General features: G+C 42.7%; 1 protein-coding gene and 1 pseudogene across 2 annotated transcripts in view; one reads left to right on the forward strand and one right to left on the reverse strand.

Moving 5' to 3' along the window:
• The window catches only part of LOC105551131 (chromosome unknown open reading frame, human C12orf5), a 31868-nt gene extending 16734 nt beyond the window's left edge, over positions 1-15134 (reverse strand). Inside the window, exons 1-2 of the mRNA XM_011996291.1 lie at positions 15053-15134; positions 5284-5321 (exon numbers count right to left, since the gene is read on the reverse strand). Of these exons, the coding sequence (XP_011851681.1) occupies positions 5284-5321; positions 15053-15084 (70 nt within the window). The 5' untranslated portion in view covers positions 15085-15134. The remainder of the gene's footprint in view (positions 1-5283; positions 5322-15052) is intronic.
• Positions 11556-12012, forward strand: LOC105551130 (annotated as a pseudogene). The gene has a single exon (XR_001007823.1). The product of XR_001007823.1 is annotated as a 40S ribosomal protein S15 pseudogene (transcript).
• Positions 15135-15140: the final 6 nt, after the last annotated feature.

Here is a 15140-nt window from a genome sequence, read left to right on the forward strand (position 1 = left end):
TGTGTGTGTGTGTGTGTCTGTGTGTGTGTATGTGTGTGTCTGTGTATGTTTGTGTGTGTGTCTGTGTGTGTGTGTTTGTGTGTGTGTGTGTGCTGCATTGCTGGGCCCACAGAACGTATAAAAAATCTCCAAGGGACAAAGCAAAGCAACCCCAAAACCCTGCGCTGAACTGTGAAACCGACATGAAGAAAATGACGGTGGTGGGCTATCAGGACGGGCTGGTGGGGCTGGGGAAGGAGGCCTGCTGGAGCGGACAGCAAGCGGGAGGACTAAACACAAAATTCTTGGGAGCAAGGGCTCCTGTAAGGAGACTTAACGTGCAGCCTCAGGCCTGTGGTAAAATAAAATACAAATCCTTTTCAGAGCAAATCATTCTCAAAAGAGGCTAACAGGTTTTCCACTAATTTAGAACAAGTAATTGTTTAGCCAAAGATTCAACACACAAGAAAATAATCTATCATAAACCAAAGCCACCCATCAAGACTTCAGACGTTGAAATCAGCAAATATGGACCTTACAATGACTATGAATAAAACATAAAGACAGAATCACAAAAACAAGCAATTAACAGTAAGCATCAAAAATAAGCAGACAGTTTTCCAAAATCACCAAATAGATCTTTTACTAATAAAAATCAGAATTGCCAGGGGCTGGGGGGGGGCCCTTGATGGATAAACAGAGGCTTGGATGAAAGGAGGTTTAATGAACTCAGACAGGGCAGAAGGTATTGCCCAGTACACAGCACAGATACAAGGAGACAGAACACAGCTCAGATAGATCAGGAGTTCCAAAGGAAAGAATGAGAATTCCTAATGATGCGTTGTCTTAGTTGCTATAACAAAGTACTACAGACTGGTGGCTTATTAACAACAGATATCTATTTCTCACAGTTCTGGAGGCTGGAAGTTTGAGATGAGGGTACCATCATGGTTGGGTTCTGGTAAGGGCCCTCTCCACGTTACAGGCTGCTGACTTCTCCTTCAGTGCTCCCATGGCACAAAGAGGAAAGAGCTCTCCGGTGTCTCTCGCATAAATTCCATTCATGAGGGCTGCACCCTTGTGACCTAATGACCGCCCAAAGACCCCACCTCCTAATGTCATCATATTGGGAGTTATGATTTCAACATGTAACTTTTGGGAAGAAAAACATTCAGTTTATAACATGCATCTAATTGGAACGCTAAAAGAACAGAAAAAAAATGGCTGGGCATGCTGGCTCATGCCTGCAATCCCAACACTTTGGGAGGCCGAGGTGGGTGGATCACTCCAGGTCAGGAGTTTGAGACCAGCCTGGCCAACATGGAGAAATCCTGTCTCTACTAAAAATACAAAATTAGCTGGGCATGGTGGAGCACACCTGTAATCCCAGCTACTTGGGAGGCTGAGGCAGGAAAATTGCTTGAGCCCAGGAGGCGGAGGTTACAGTGAGCCGAGATCACACCACAGCACTCCAGCCTGGGCAACAAGAGTGAAATTCCGTATCAAAAAAAAAAAAAAAAAAAAAAAAGGAATAGAAAAAATGAAGGAGAGGACTATGAAAAGAAAATAGCTGAGAATTTCACAGAATAAGAAAACACATGAAAATCAAGCAGGATAAATTAAAAAAAAAAAAAAAACCCTCCTAGATACATTATGAGAAACTGAAGAATACCAAAATTGAAGAGTTTAAACGAAGTTACAGAGAAAGACCTATTTCCTACCATGGAACACCATTTAGCTGACAGAAACCTCTTACCAGGAAAAATGGAACCAAAAACTGCAGAATGCTATCTTCCAAGGGCTGAGAGAATCACCAGTTCGAAGTGTGTACTGACTGAAGCCACTGCGTTTACCACCAGCTGCTCTATATACACTAGAGGACTTTGCAAAGAATGTACTTCAGAAACGGTCTGAGATGAAAACAAATGAGGAGCAGAGAAACTTGCAAATATATTCATACATTTAAATGCCATCTAAACAAATGAAGATAATGTCGTCTACCTCAAGCAATTAAAAAAAGACAGGACTAAGCTACTAGACAAGTTATTTGTATTTTTTGGAAGAGGGGATATTAATATTATACTTTATTAGGTACTGTCAGAGTGAATGTGTCCCCCCAAAATTCAAATGTTGATATCCTAACCCTCAATGTGATGGTATTAGGAGGCAGGCCTTTGGGAGGTGATTAGATCCTAGGGTGGAGCCTTCATGAACAGGATTAGTGTCCTTATAAGTGCTCTCGTTCTCTCTCTCTGCCATGTGAGGATATTAACCAGAGGACAGCAGTCTGCAAACCAGGAATCAGGCCCTCCACAGACACTGGATCTGCTGGCACCCTGATCTTGGAATTCTCAGTCTCTAGAACTGTGTACTGTTCAAGCCACTGAGTCCATGATACTCTGTTACAGCAGCCCTGGCTAAGACAGGTATGAGGGTAAAACTTTTCAGATAACCATGAAAAGAATGGAAATGGTACATCAACTCAAAGGTAGTGGGGAAAGTAAGAGAGTGTTGAACAGGAAAAAACCAAGCACTTAAGAAGTAAAAGCAGGTAAGATAAAAAAGAAAGACTAGAAAAAGAAGGGGGAAACAACAACAAAGAAAAAAATCAAAACACATCAGTGACCAGAATAAAGGCAAACAGCCACTACTGCTAGTCAAAAGACAAATTCTAGGCCAGGCGTGGTGGCTCACGCCTGTAATTCCCACACTTTGGGAGGCCAAGGCAGGTGGATCACCTGAGGTCAGGAGTTCGAGACCTGCCTGGCCAACATGGTGAAACCCCGTCTCTACTAAAAATACAAAAATTAGGTCGGGCATGGTGGCTCACACCTGTAATCCCAGCACTTTGGGAGGCCGGGATGGGTGGATCACGAGGTCAGAAGTTCAAGACCAGCCTGACCAACGTGGTGAAACTCCGTCTCTACTAAAAATACAAAAATTAGCCGGGCCTGGTGGCACACACCTGTAATCCCAGCTACTCGGGAGGCTGAGACAGGAGAATCACTTGAACCCGGGAGGCAGAGGTTGCAGGAGCCGAGATCACGCCATTGCACTCCAACCTGGGTGACAGAATGAGACTCCATCTCAAAATAAATAAATAAATAAATAAACAAACGAACAGACAAAAAGTAACCAGGTGTGGCAGCGAGCACCTGTAATCCCAGCTACTCGGGAGGCTGGGGCAGCAGAACTGCTCGAAGCCGGGAGGCAGAGGCTGCAGTGAGCCGAGATCGCACCACTGCAGTCCACCCTGGGCGACAGAGCAAGACTCTGTCTCAAAAAAAAAAAAGAAAGACAAATTATATATATTTTTAAAAGAGCCAAAATGTAGCTACATACTATTTATGAGATAACACTTAAACATGAGTACACACAAAGGGTGAAAGGAATGAGATGGAAAAATACATTCCAGTGAAATTCCATCTCCAAAACAGCTCAAGTAGCTATATTACTATCAGAAAAGTAAGACTTTATGACCAAAGTCTCACTAAGGATTTGGGGACCACTATAAAAAAATCAATGATCCCATTTACTCAGATGTAATCATTTAAACTTGTATAAGCCTAATAAAATAACCTCAATCTGTACAAAAGCGGAACATAGAAACCAAAAATGGATAGAATTTCAACTATTAAAGGGCAAACTGGCCACCGCAGCAGGGAATTAAAAATACTGCACTCATAAATTGATATTTAGGACATGCAGGCAAACTAGTGCATTTATAAAGTTAATAAAGTATGTAAGATTTGAAAAACAAAATCAAGAAGGCTGATTATTTGATATATAACTCCAGTCCCAACAATGAGGGATTATAGATTTTTCTGAAGCATACAATGGAAGAATTATAAAAACTGACCATAATTAACACATTTCAAAGAAGTATCATCAAATAAACCATACTGACAGAACACAAAAGCATTTACAATGGAAGTCACTCAATGGGAATTTAAAATACTTAGTGCTGAATGCTTACCACATTACCACGTGTCAAAACTATGGGCATGCAAACAAAAACAGTGCTTAGAAATATATAAGCCTTGAGGACCGGTGCAGCGGCTCACACCTGTAATCTCAGCACTCTGGGACACCGAGGCAGGCAGATCACCTGAGGTCAGGAGTTCAAGACCAGCCCGGTCAACATGGTGAAACCCCATCTCTACCAAAAATAGAAAAATTAGCTGGTCATAGTGACGTGCGCCTGTAATCCCAGCTACTCAGGAGGCTGAGGCATGAGAAATTGCTTGAACCCGAGGGGCAGAGGGTGCAGTGAGCTCAGATCGTGCCACTGTACTCCAGCTGGAGCGGCAGAATGAGACCCTGCCTCAAAAAAAAAAAAAAAAAAAAGGAATATATGAGCCTTGAATGCTTACACACAAAAGGCTATAACTTAAAGAACTAAAGCATCCAACTGACAAGGTCAGGAAAAGAACACAAACCTAAAACAAGTGTGAACACAAAAACTTTCTTGACGTTCTACTGTCAATGTCTTAGGGAAGAAGAGAAGTGAGCAATACCAAAGGCCAGGTGGTAAGAGGCCTCAGTCCAAAGGATAACCTGGGTGGGGCATATTCTGTCTGAAAACAAAGGTTCCTTTGAGAATCAGACCAGTTAGTGTCCATAAAAGGGAGTCAGGCTCATGGAATATGAAAATCAGTTTTTGTAAACCCCAGAAGTCCCCAACCAAAAAAATAAAACTAAAAGCTTTTATAATCACAGCATAGAAATAGCATGTCTAGCCAAAAGTTCACCCAAGATATTCTTAAAAAGCCAGACTAGCTGGATCACAGGGCAAATAAAAGATCTGAGTCCAAATTAACAGAAAAAGGGAGAAAGAATCTCTTCAGAATAAAGTAACAACCACATATGAAAATAGTTCTTTTTTAAAACCTTTATTACTACTAAAACTAAAATAACTATCTTAGCAGAAAAAATACCATTAACACTGGTCGTGAACTTCATGCTTCCAAATATAGAATAATTTCAAATCCAGACAGTTATATTTTAAGACACCCAGACCCAATATAATTAATCAGCTGACAGAACCACTTTGAAGCTATACATAAAGAATAACTTGGAGAACTGTACTTCACACCCAGTTCACTTGAGAGATTTATTCCTCCTGGTTACTAACAGCCCTGACCATATTTCTGATCGTATTTCTGTGGTTATGTTGTTTTGATTCTGTAATCCCAATTCACAATGGAGCTGCCCCCAGTCTACCCCACCCCACCAAATCTGCTTAACTCACACATCTTATTAACACGAGGGTGAGAGCTAAAATAACAATCGGATTATACCAACCTTGAATTATCTTCTCCTTGTTAAATCTTGTTTCTCCACTAAAATAGAAAGAGAAGGAGAACCTTATTAGCCAAATTATACTATTTTTGAGAGGAGGAAAAAAAATGAGCAATGAAGTGTGATTATACTCATAAAGACATCATATGAAACTTGTAACATACTTCAAAATCCAACCCATAAAAACAATTTATTCTAAACTAATATTTGCAATCATCTTCTTTAATGAAGAGCTAAGAACTTCAAACTACTCCAAACTAAAACATACAGATCAGGAACCAATCTTAAGTGGACTGCAAATGGAAAATCCTACTAAAAAATACAATGCAAATACCATTTTAGCCAAATAATGTTGTTAAAAGAAATATATTGATCGAAACTACTCTCACTGGCAGCAGGACCAAAAATGTGAGAGTCAGTCTCTTCACTGCTGGACTGAAGGAGCAAGTGAAAGAGAATCTGAATGGAATGCGAGAGAAGTCCACAAACCTTCAGAACCCCGCCTTCTCCTAGTTCCTAGGCCTTCAGCAGTTATTTTTTGTAGTACTGACGGCTATCTTGCAGACCAACTGCACACTGAACTGAGGTTTGAGGACTACACTTTTAAAAACTAAAATACCAAAACAAATCAAAGCAATCTGAAGCAACCAGCAGGGTAAAAGAACTGGAAACTTTGTCACAAAATGACTGGGGTTACTGAGGCTGGCGGGGGGAAGGGCCGGAAGTGCACAGGCAAGACTGGACAGACAGCAGAACAGGTTAACAATAAATGCACTTGTCAAATACATGAAAAGTAGAATCAAGGAGAATTCAGTTGAGATTTGAGCGCTACTTAAATGTTTGCTGACCCAACCTAGCACTAGAATTGCTGGGCCATAAGGTATGCAAATACCCAGCTTTATTAGGTAATGCCAAAGTGTCATAGCAAGTTACACCACCCTGTAGTGTGGTATACCACCCTCAACAAGACTCAGTGGTGTAAGGTTTCTTCAATCTGTGCCAATCTGCTACCTGAACAATTCATCCCACTTTGATTTTAATTTGCATTTCCTTGATTTCGATGGAAAATGATCGTTCCACTGTTTTTAAGTGAAGCACTAGTTTGTAATAATTAAAATGTTACAAAGGATTGATTTACTCAGATGTGGAAAAAAAATCTACCAGACCTGGAAGTCAGAATCATAAGCTCAGGCCTCGGCCTGGAATCTTGCTGCCTGTTTACAAAGACAGCTGTGTGCCAACCTCCGCCAAGATGCAGACTGCTGGCTTTGGCCAATACGAATGTTCTTTAAGACCCAACACAAGACCGGGTTCTTTTAGGTGGTCTCCCTCCCCGGTACCATTCCCCATCTACCTACTCTATTTAATACCCACACTCTATGCTCCCACTGTCCCCTGGCACTACCGACGTAAGTTTTCATCTGTGTGCTAACTGACTTTGTAGCTGTATGTCTATCCTGGCTCCAGTTCCTGAAAGGCACAAGCAGGGACTGCATACCCTCAACATGTCCAGGGTCTGGAGAAAATCCTGGGAAATGACAGAACTTCATGAATGTACTTTTGCCTAGAGAGGGTCATCTGAAAATATCTATCAAAATGACAAATCTGTTTACCCTTTTATCCAATAACCCAATTACTGGGAATAACTGAATTCACTCATATTTAAAAGATCATTATCATTCGCGGCCAGGTGTGGTGGCTCACGCCTGTAATCCCAGTACTTTGGGAGGCTGAGGTGAGTATGGATCACTTGAGGTCAGGAGTTCGAGACCAGCCTGGCCAACATGGTGAAACCCCGTCTCCACTAAAAACACAAATATTAGCCAGGTGTGGTGGCGGGCGCCTGTAATCCCAGCTACTTGGGAGACTGAGGCATGAGAATTGCTTAAGCTCGGGAGGCAGAGGTTGCAGTGAGCTGCGATCATACCACTGCACTCCAGTATGGGTGACAGAGCGAGACCCTATCTCACAAAAAAAAAAAAAAAAAAAAGATCATTAGCCACAGTATTATTTCTAGTAGCAACAGATTATAAACAACCCAAATGTCCGTTAACAAGGAAATTAGTTTCCTTAACTGTGGCCAAAATAACCATTACTTATATTAACAAATAAACAGTGACATATCTACCTAATGGAATCCTATGCAAATGTGTCCTTTAAAGAGAGAGATTATATGTAGATACGGAATGCTCACCAAGATATATGATTAACTAGAAAAAGCAAGGTATAGAATAATATAAAAAGAAAGCTACCTTTTTAGAAAGGAGGGAAATAAACACATGGATATGCACAAAGAAACAATGAAAGGATAAACATGAAACTAATAAACGTGGTCACCTACTGGTTGGGGGAGAAGAGGAAGACTAGGGAGAATTGTTTTGGTTTCTAAATATGCAGATGTATTAGCTTAAAAAATAAATGTATGATAAAGAAATACAATTACACAGAACTGGCCAGACGTGGTGGCTCATGCCTGTAATCCCAGCACTTTGGGAGGCCGAGGTGGGCAGATCACGAGGTGAGTAGTTCAAGACCTGCCTGGCCAATATGGTGAAACTCCGTCTCTACTAAAAGTACAAAAATTAGCCGGCATGGTGGTGTGCGCCTGTAGTCCCAGCTACTCAGGAGGCTGAGGCAGAAGACTCGCTTGAATCCAGGAGGCGGAGGTTGCAGTGAGCCAAGATCATGCCACTGCACTCCAGCCTAGGCGACAGAGCAAGACTCTGTCTCCAAAAAAAAAAAAAAAAAAGTTACATAGAACTATTTATACCTTGGTAAAAACCAACTGCACTGATTTGCCATTATCATTGTTGTTAAAATTAATAAAAGATTTCCTAGGCCAGGTGCAGTGGCTCACGCCTATAAACCCAGCACTTTGGGAGGCTAAGGAGGGTGGATCGTCTGAGGTCAGGAGTTCAAGACCATCCTAGCCAACATGATGGAATCCCGTATCTACTAAAAATACAAAAATTAGCCAGGCATGGTGGCAGGCACCTGTAATCCCAGATACTCGGGAGGCTGAGGCAGAAGAATTACTTGAACCCGGGAGGCGGAGGTTGCGGTGAGCCAGATCGTGCCATCGCACTCCAGCCTGGGAGACAAAAGCGAGACTTCAACTCAAAACAACAACAACAACCAAAAAAAACGATTTCCTACACTCCAAAAGTCATTCAGAATCTTAAAAAATGGGCATGAAAGAGGATATTAACCTCTACCATTCAGATGGATAAAGCAGAAGCATTCAGCGCAAACATGGGGAACCTGTCATTTTTAATCTAGAAAATAGTTACCATGTATTGGATTCACTTTCTGTCTCAGCCTCAAAATCTTGCTGAGACCAAGAACAAAATATCTGTTATTTTAATACAAATAACACCTTCATTAGACAGTGGCTTGTAGCCCTTAAATTAAACCTGGCCTAAAACTGCCTCCATGCCTAGGGAGCTGTCACCTAACTTAATATGTAAACAAACTACAACATAATTTGAGAGTATATTCCTGTAATAAGAACCAAGTCTCAGCCAATCATGGCAGCTGAGCTTTCAGCCAATTATGGGCTGCAAACTGCTCAAACATGTCCCAATAAGGCAAAGTGGAGCTGTAACCAATCAGGCTACTTCTATATGACACATCCTTTCTTTCTTTTTTTTTTTTCCTGATAGGGTCTCACTATGCAGCCCAGGCTGGAGTGCAGTGGTGTGATCTTGGCTCACTGCAATCTCCAACTCCAGGGTTCAAGCGATTCTCCTGCCTCAGCCTCCCAAATAGCTGGGATTACAGGCAAGTGCCACCACGTCCAGCTAATTTTTGTATGTTTAGTAGAGACACGGTTTCACCATGTTGGCCAGGCTGGTCTCGAACTCCAGACCTAAGGTGATCCTCCTGCCTTGGCCTCCCAAAGTGCTGGGTTTATAGGTGTGAGCCACCACGCCTGGCCATGTCACTTCCCTTCTCTGTCTATAAATACTGCCTGCCTATGTTGCTGGGTTGAGCACTCTGAAGCTTTACTTGTTTAGGTGCTGCCTGATCTATGAATCATTTCTTTGCTCAAATAAACAAAGTCTAATTTGTGTGAAGTCTTTCTTTTAACATAGCTAATACAATTTCCAGCCAAGCCAGACACACCCTCATTTTGAAATCAGGGGTGAGAAGAAATTTAATAATCTACCAACCAAGAAATCATGTGAGAGCCACCAAAAAACTCAGTATTTACAAATCACAGAAGTTTGGCAGAGATGATTACCTTTTGTATACTCGCTCAAAAGATTAACTCAGCATTTTTATGTAATCAAAGTAGATAATGAAAGATTCAAATTAAAACAAAGGTTTATATTGTCAAAATGTCACTTTCTAAAAAATGGAATCCCAGAAATTTGATAGTTTCGTAAAAGTACTGCCCCACCATCTAACGATTTTCAGTGAAAGCAGCATAACCGCTGCGACATAATGAAGGCTTCGTTTAGCCGTATATCAACAGAGGCTGCTGCAGACTCAACAGTATTAACACTCACAGCATTCGGTTTAGTTCTATTTGGCATTTCTGCGTTCAAATCACTTTATAAATATTAAAGAGTAGGAATCCAAAAATAGATTTTTTTCCGAAAGCTTTCATAAATATTTAATTTTACAGCTTTTATCAGCTTTATTGAGAGGTTTATATAAATCCTTGAAGTAACTGTTTAATTAGTATGCTTGGGGAATGGAAAGGGAAAGTTGATGGCTAAAACAGTTTTATTATTAATCTATTTCCCTTAACCAAGTCTGACTTGCGATAGCAGCAGAGAAGGTGAACGAAGCTGAAAGGTCAGAGGGATATATTTTGAAGGAGTCAGGAATAACACCACTCATTTTCAAAATCTGCAGTGTGGTCCATTTCCAAAACAGAAACCTGACTCTGCAGGAATCCAAGGGCTTATGCCAAGATGTTAAGTCTTAGGATCAGCCATTTATAGGACCTACAAATACACATCATTCACTTTGTAGGTTATCTCCCAGTTCTTACTTAAAAGATATTTTATCTTCTTAGTCTGGATTTATACTCTGCAGCATTTCTTCAAAAATCATATAGAAAGCTCGATTTCCCTTAATTCCTTTTAAGGAATCCAAATTCAACACACAATACTCAGTTTGCTACAAAGGAGGGACAAATCATGGGAAATCAGTGTAAATTTGGGTCAAGTTTTCAAAATAGATGTTTTTTAGTGTAAATGAAAATGTAAACCCTCAGCCGGTATCACGAATACAGCTTAGTCCTAATTCCTTTACACTAATAAATTCATTTGCAAACACAGAAGATTTCAAAAGCTAGTAACACAAGCCTTTTGGCTGTCCTTTTTTTTTTGAGACGGAGTTTTCACTCATTTCCCAGGCTGGAGTGCAATGGCGCAATCTGGGCTCACTGCAACCTCCGCCTCCCAGGTTCAAGAGATTCTCCTGCCTCAGCCTTCGGAGGGGCTGGGATTTACAGGCGCCCGCCACCACGCCCGGCTAATTTTTTGTATTTTTAGTACGGACGAGGTTTCACCACGTGGGCCAGGCTGGTCTTCAACTCCTGGCCTCAGGTGATCCACCCGCCTCGGCGTCCAAAGCGCTGGGATTACAGGACTTTTGGCTGTCCTTGATCTTTATAAAGTATCTGTACAAAGTACCTTTATACTTTTATAAAGCATTAAAATTTTATAACAGTATTAGCTTTATAAAAGTACTAAATTACAGATTACCTAATAGTATTTGCTTGCTTTATTAATATACAGAACGATTATTAGCCTTACACAAAAAGTAACTGCCAACAGAGGTACAGTAAGAAAACCAAATGAGTCTTGCTGTCAATAACTTGACTAATTCGGCCAGGTGCGGTGGCTCACGCCTGTAATCCCAACACTCTGGGAGGCCAAGGTGGGCGGATAACCTGAGGTCGGGAGTTCGAGACCAGCCTGACCAACATAGAGAAACCCCAACTCTACTAAAAGTAAAAAGTAGCCGGGCGTGGCGGCGCATGCCTGTAATCCCAGCTACTGGGAGGCTGAGGCAGGAGAATCGCTTGAACCCAGGAGGCGGAGGTTGTGGCGAGCCGAGATCTTGCCATTGCACTCCAGCCTGGGTAACAAGAGTGAAACTCCGTCTCAAAAAAAAAGGAAAAAAAAAGCAAAAACAAAAAAACTTTACTAATTCATTTTTAAATCATTAAAAGTAAATTAAATTTAGTTTGCCAAAAAATATTAAATTTTTAAGAGCTGCCTAAAAATGGAAATGAACTTTTCTGAGGATCCGGCAAGATGGCAGAGGTAGAGCAGAAGCTGACGTTCCGCAAATTCACCTATCGGGGCGTGGACTCGGACCAGCAGCTGGACACGTCTCACCAGCAGCTGATGCAACCGTACAGTGCGTGCCAGCGGTGGAAGCTGAACCCGGGCCTGCGGCGGAAACAGCACTCGCTGCCCAAGCGCCTGGGCAAGGCCACGAAGCCGGAAGTGGAGAAGCCGAAAGTAGTGAAGACGCACCTGGGGGACATGATCATCCCGCCCGAGATGGTGGGCAGCATGGTGGGCGTCTACAACGGCAAGACCTTCAACCAGGTGGAGATCAAGCCAGAGATGATCAGCCACTACCTGGGCGAGTTCTCCATCACCTACGAGCCAGTGAGGCACTGCCGGCCCGGCCTCAGGGCCACCCACTCCTCCCGCTTCATGCCCCTCAAGTAGTGGCTCAGCTAATAAAGGCACACATATCTCCCCCGCCCTGCCAGAAAAAAAAAAAGGAAGTGAAATGGATGGTTTTGCCTGGGACTAACTGCAAACACCTACAAATAACATTTCAAGGAACCAGACCCTTCAATAGTGCTGGATAGGTGATGGTAATGCCAACTACACGTGTAGGAGTTTTCAACAATGCTGTGCCATAAGATCATGAGAAGTTATAGTCTGACAATGATGACAGACTTAAATTCTGGAACCTTGGGCAGTCTATTCCAGAAATGATACACACTGGTACTTCCATGTCAAAGTATGAAGAAAGATAAACCACATACAGGAACAGCACAAGATTCCTAATGGGTTCTGTTGAACTTAAATTGCTTTCAAGATCTTTTTGCATTATCTGAAGAGGTAAGTCCAATAAAATTCTCTAACTCTTCAAAAAGTCATTACATTTAACTATGGTGATAATGAGTCAAATTGAAAATCACTTCTTTTCCTGAAAGAATCACCAGGTTTTGGTTTTGAGAACTCTGAAGACAAGAGGAGGGACGGTCCAGACAGGAAAGCATTGGACCAGCCCTATCAATTATTTCAACACTCTCACTCCATCTTCCTACACATAAAACAGAACAAAATAAACTACTGTCATAACTCCACACAATTATATTAAGAGAATAAAAAATAGCCTCAAAAACGGCTGGTGATGTTCAAGTAATCTACAAATACCAGGTACACATTAAGTAGGAAATAAAAGACGGTGAGTGGTAAAGTTGCTTTGGTTAAACTCCTACTTCCTCAATGTGCCATGTGACTTTAAGCAAGTTAGAAGGTGTCTGTCTCAGCTGCCTCATGTGAAAAACGAGGATATCAGTCCTTAACTCACTAAACTGTCAGGTTTTAATTACAACAGTGTATTAAGACTTATTTTTTAAATGATTCCTATGAGGGCCTCCGGAATCAAACCCTTTTTAAGCAGCAGGAAGGGAATAAAATCCACATTTGTATGACTGTTGTCTATTAAGAATCTAAACAGGAATCATCTTTTTAGGGGTTGCCTTAACCCAAATATTGTACAACTTCTGAGTTTTCTTTTTTTCTTTTTGAGACAGGGTCTCACTGTGTCACCTAGGCTGGGGTGCAGTGGCCCAATCACAGCTCACTATAGCCCTGACTTCCCAGGCTCACATGATCCAAGTGATCTTCCTGCCTCAGCCTCCCTATTAGCTGGGTTCACAGGCATACACCACTACACTCAGCTTTTTTTTGGTAGAGAGGAGGTTTCACCATGTTGCCCAGGCTGGTCTTGAACTCCTGTGCCCGAGGGATCCACCCACTTCCGCCTCCCAAGGTGCTAGGATTACAGGGGTGAACCACCTTGATGGTCTGAGTTTCAGTTATAAATATAACACTGGGCTGGCTGGGTCAGGCATCTAGAAAGTGCTCTAACATTGGAAGAAAGGGTGATCAGGCCTCTAGTTCCTGTTCTGCTACCAGTTAGCTGTATGACCTTTAGTAAGTTAAGAATTCTCCCAAGGCATTCTATACAACCGAAAGGGGTGGGAGAAGAGATAGGGAGGAACTAGATTTCTAAGGTAGCCATTAAAATCCTGCTAATCCCAAACCGACAATTTTAGAGGATTCTTAAGATTATCTTTCTTATGAAGGAAGGACAGTCCAGAAAAGATAACAGTTCAAGTCAATTGACAAAGTTAAATCATATTAATGTCCCTTGTGAGCTTGAATGCAGAATATGTTATTTATCTGTATGATCCAGTCTACTGGCACATAGTACCCACACAAAATGCTGGTGTGCTAAACTATACGTTCGTATTTGGGAATAAACTGCACTTTTATTGGAGCTGTCTTTATAGAAGTTATTTCTCAGATATATTTCTTCCCCTGTTGCATCATACACTTTACCTGTCCCCCATTTAATTCTCACATTAAAATAGTGAGATAGGCACTATCATTTGCATATCAGGAAACAAGTCCAGGCTACCTGGCTCTTAGCTAGAGAACAGATTCCAACCGAGGTCTACCTTGCCTGAAAAATCTGTGCTCTTAGCAGGGCGCGGTGGCTCACGCCTGTAATCCCAACACTTTGGGAGGCCGAGATGGGCGGATCACTTAAGGTCAGGATTTCGAGACCTGCCTGGCCAACATGGTGACACCCCGTCTCTACTAAAAATACAAAAATCCGTCGGGCATGGTGGCGCATGCCTGTAATCCTAGCTACTCGGGAGGCTGAGGCAGGAGAATCGCTTGAACCCGGGAGGCGGGAGGTTGCAGTGAACAGAGATAGCGCCACCGCACTCCAGCCTGGGTGACAGACAGAGCGAGCTCCATCTCGCAAAAAAAAAAAGAAAAATCTATGCTCTTAACTACCCTGATTTTAATCTCATCTCCCGTTAACACTTGGCAAATACATGTTGATAAAAAAAGATAAGAAACATGAAGACCTATCAGCATTCAGCTCCGTGTAATGTTATGATAATAAAAAACATTTATTTAGGATGATACGGTCTGCTGAGATCAGAGTTGTGACCCTCTTTTCTCTCCCAGAACTGTAACCTCTGGGGAAAGGAAAGAAGTCTCATATATGTGCCGGGGGGCTGGCTGACTGGGGAAACGAGGGGGAACCTCAGAAACAGAGAGGATAGCAGAAGACAGCCGGCATCACAAACGTCAGCCACGGACGAGCAATTCTGCAAACTCTTTGCAACCTGCCGGGGAGCAAAAACGGTGCCCAGACAAGTCTGTGGACATGTCTGGCACCGTTTTGGGTGCAGCCACCAAGTGCCTACGAACCCCGATCCCTTGCTCCTCCGGGTCTCGCTTTATCTGAAACACGGGACGCAGCTATCTAAGACCTGCCGTCCTCCCTCGGCGCTGCTGGGGTGAGACGAGGGGCGACACGAGACGGCCCCAGGGCAAGCGCCCCGGGAAAAGCGCTTCCAAGTCAGCCCTCCCCGGGCGGAGCGAGCAAGGAGGGGAGAGGGGGGCAGACCCGTGTTCCCTTCGCCCGCTCCAATACACTCAAGGAAGAGAGAAATGCCCCCTGCCACAGCCATACTCACTGCCGGACAACAGTCAGAGCGAAGCGAGCCATGTTCCCGGAGCCGCGACCCGTCAGCAGTCCCGCACCGCTCCGCGCCGCCCCTGCAC

The sequence above is a fragment of the Mandrillus leucophaeus genome, unplaced genomic scaffold (assembly GCF_000951045.1).
Source record: "Mandrillus leucophaeus isolate KB7577 unplaced genomic scaffold, Mleu.le_1.0 Scaffold508, whole genome shotgun sequence".
Classification (NCBI taxonomy): Eukaryota; Metazoa; Chordata; class Mammalia; order Primates; family Cercopithecidae; genus Mandrillus; species Mandrillus leucophaeus.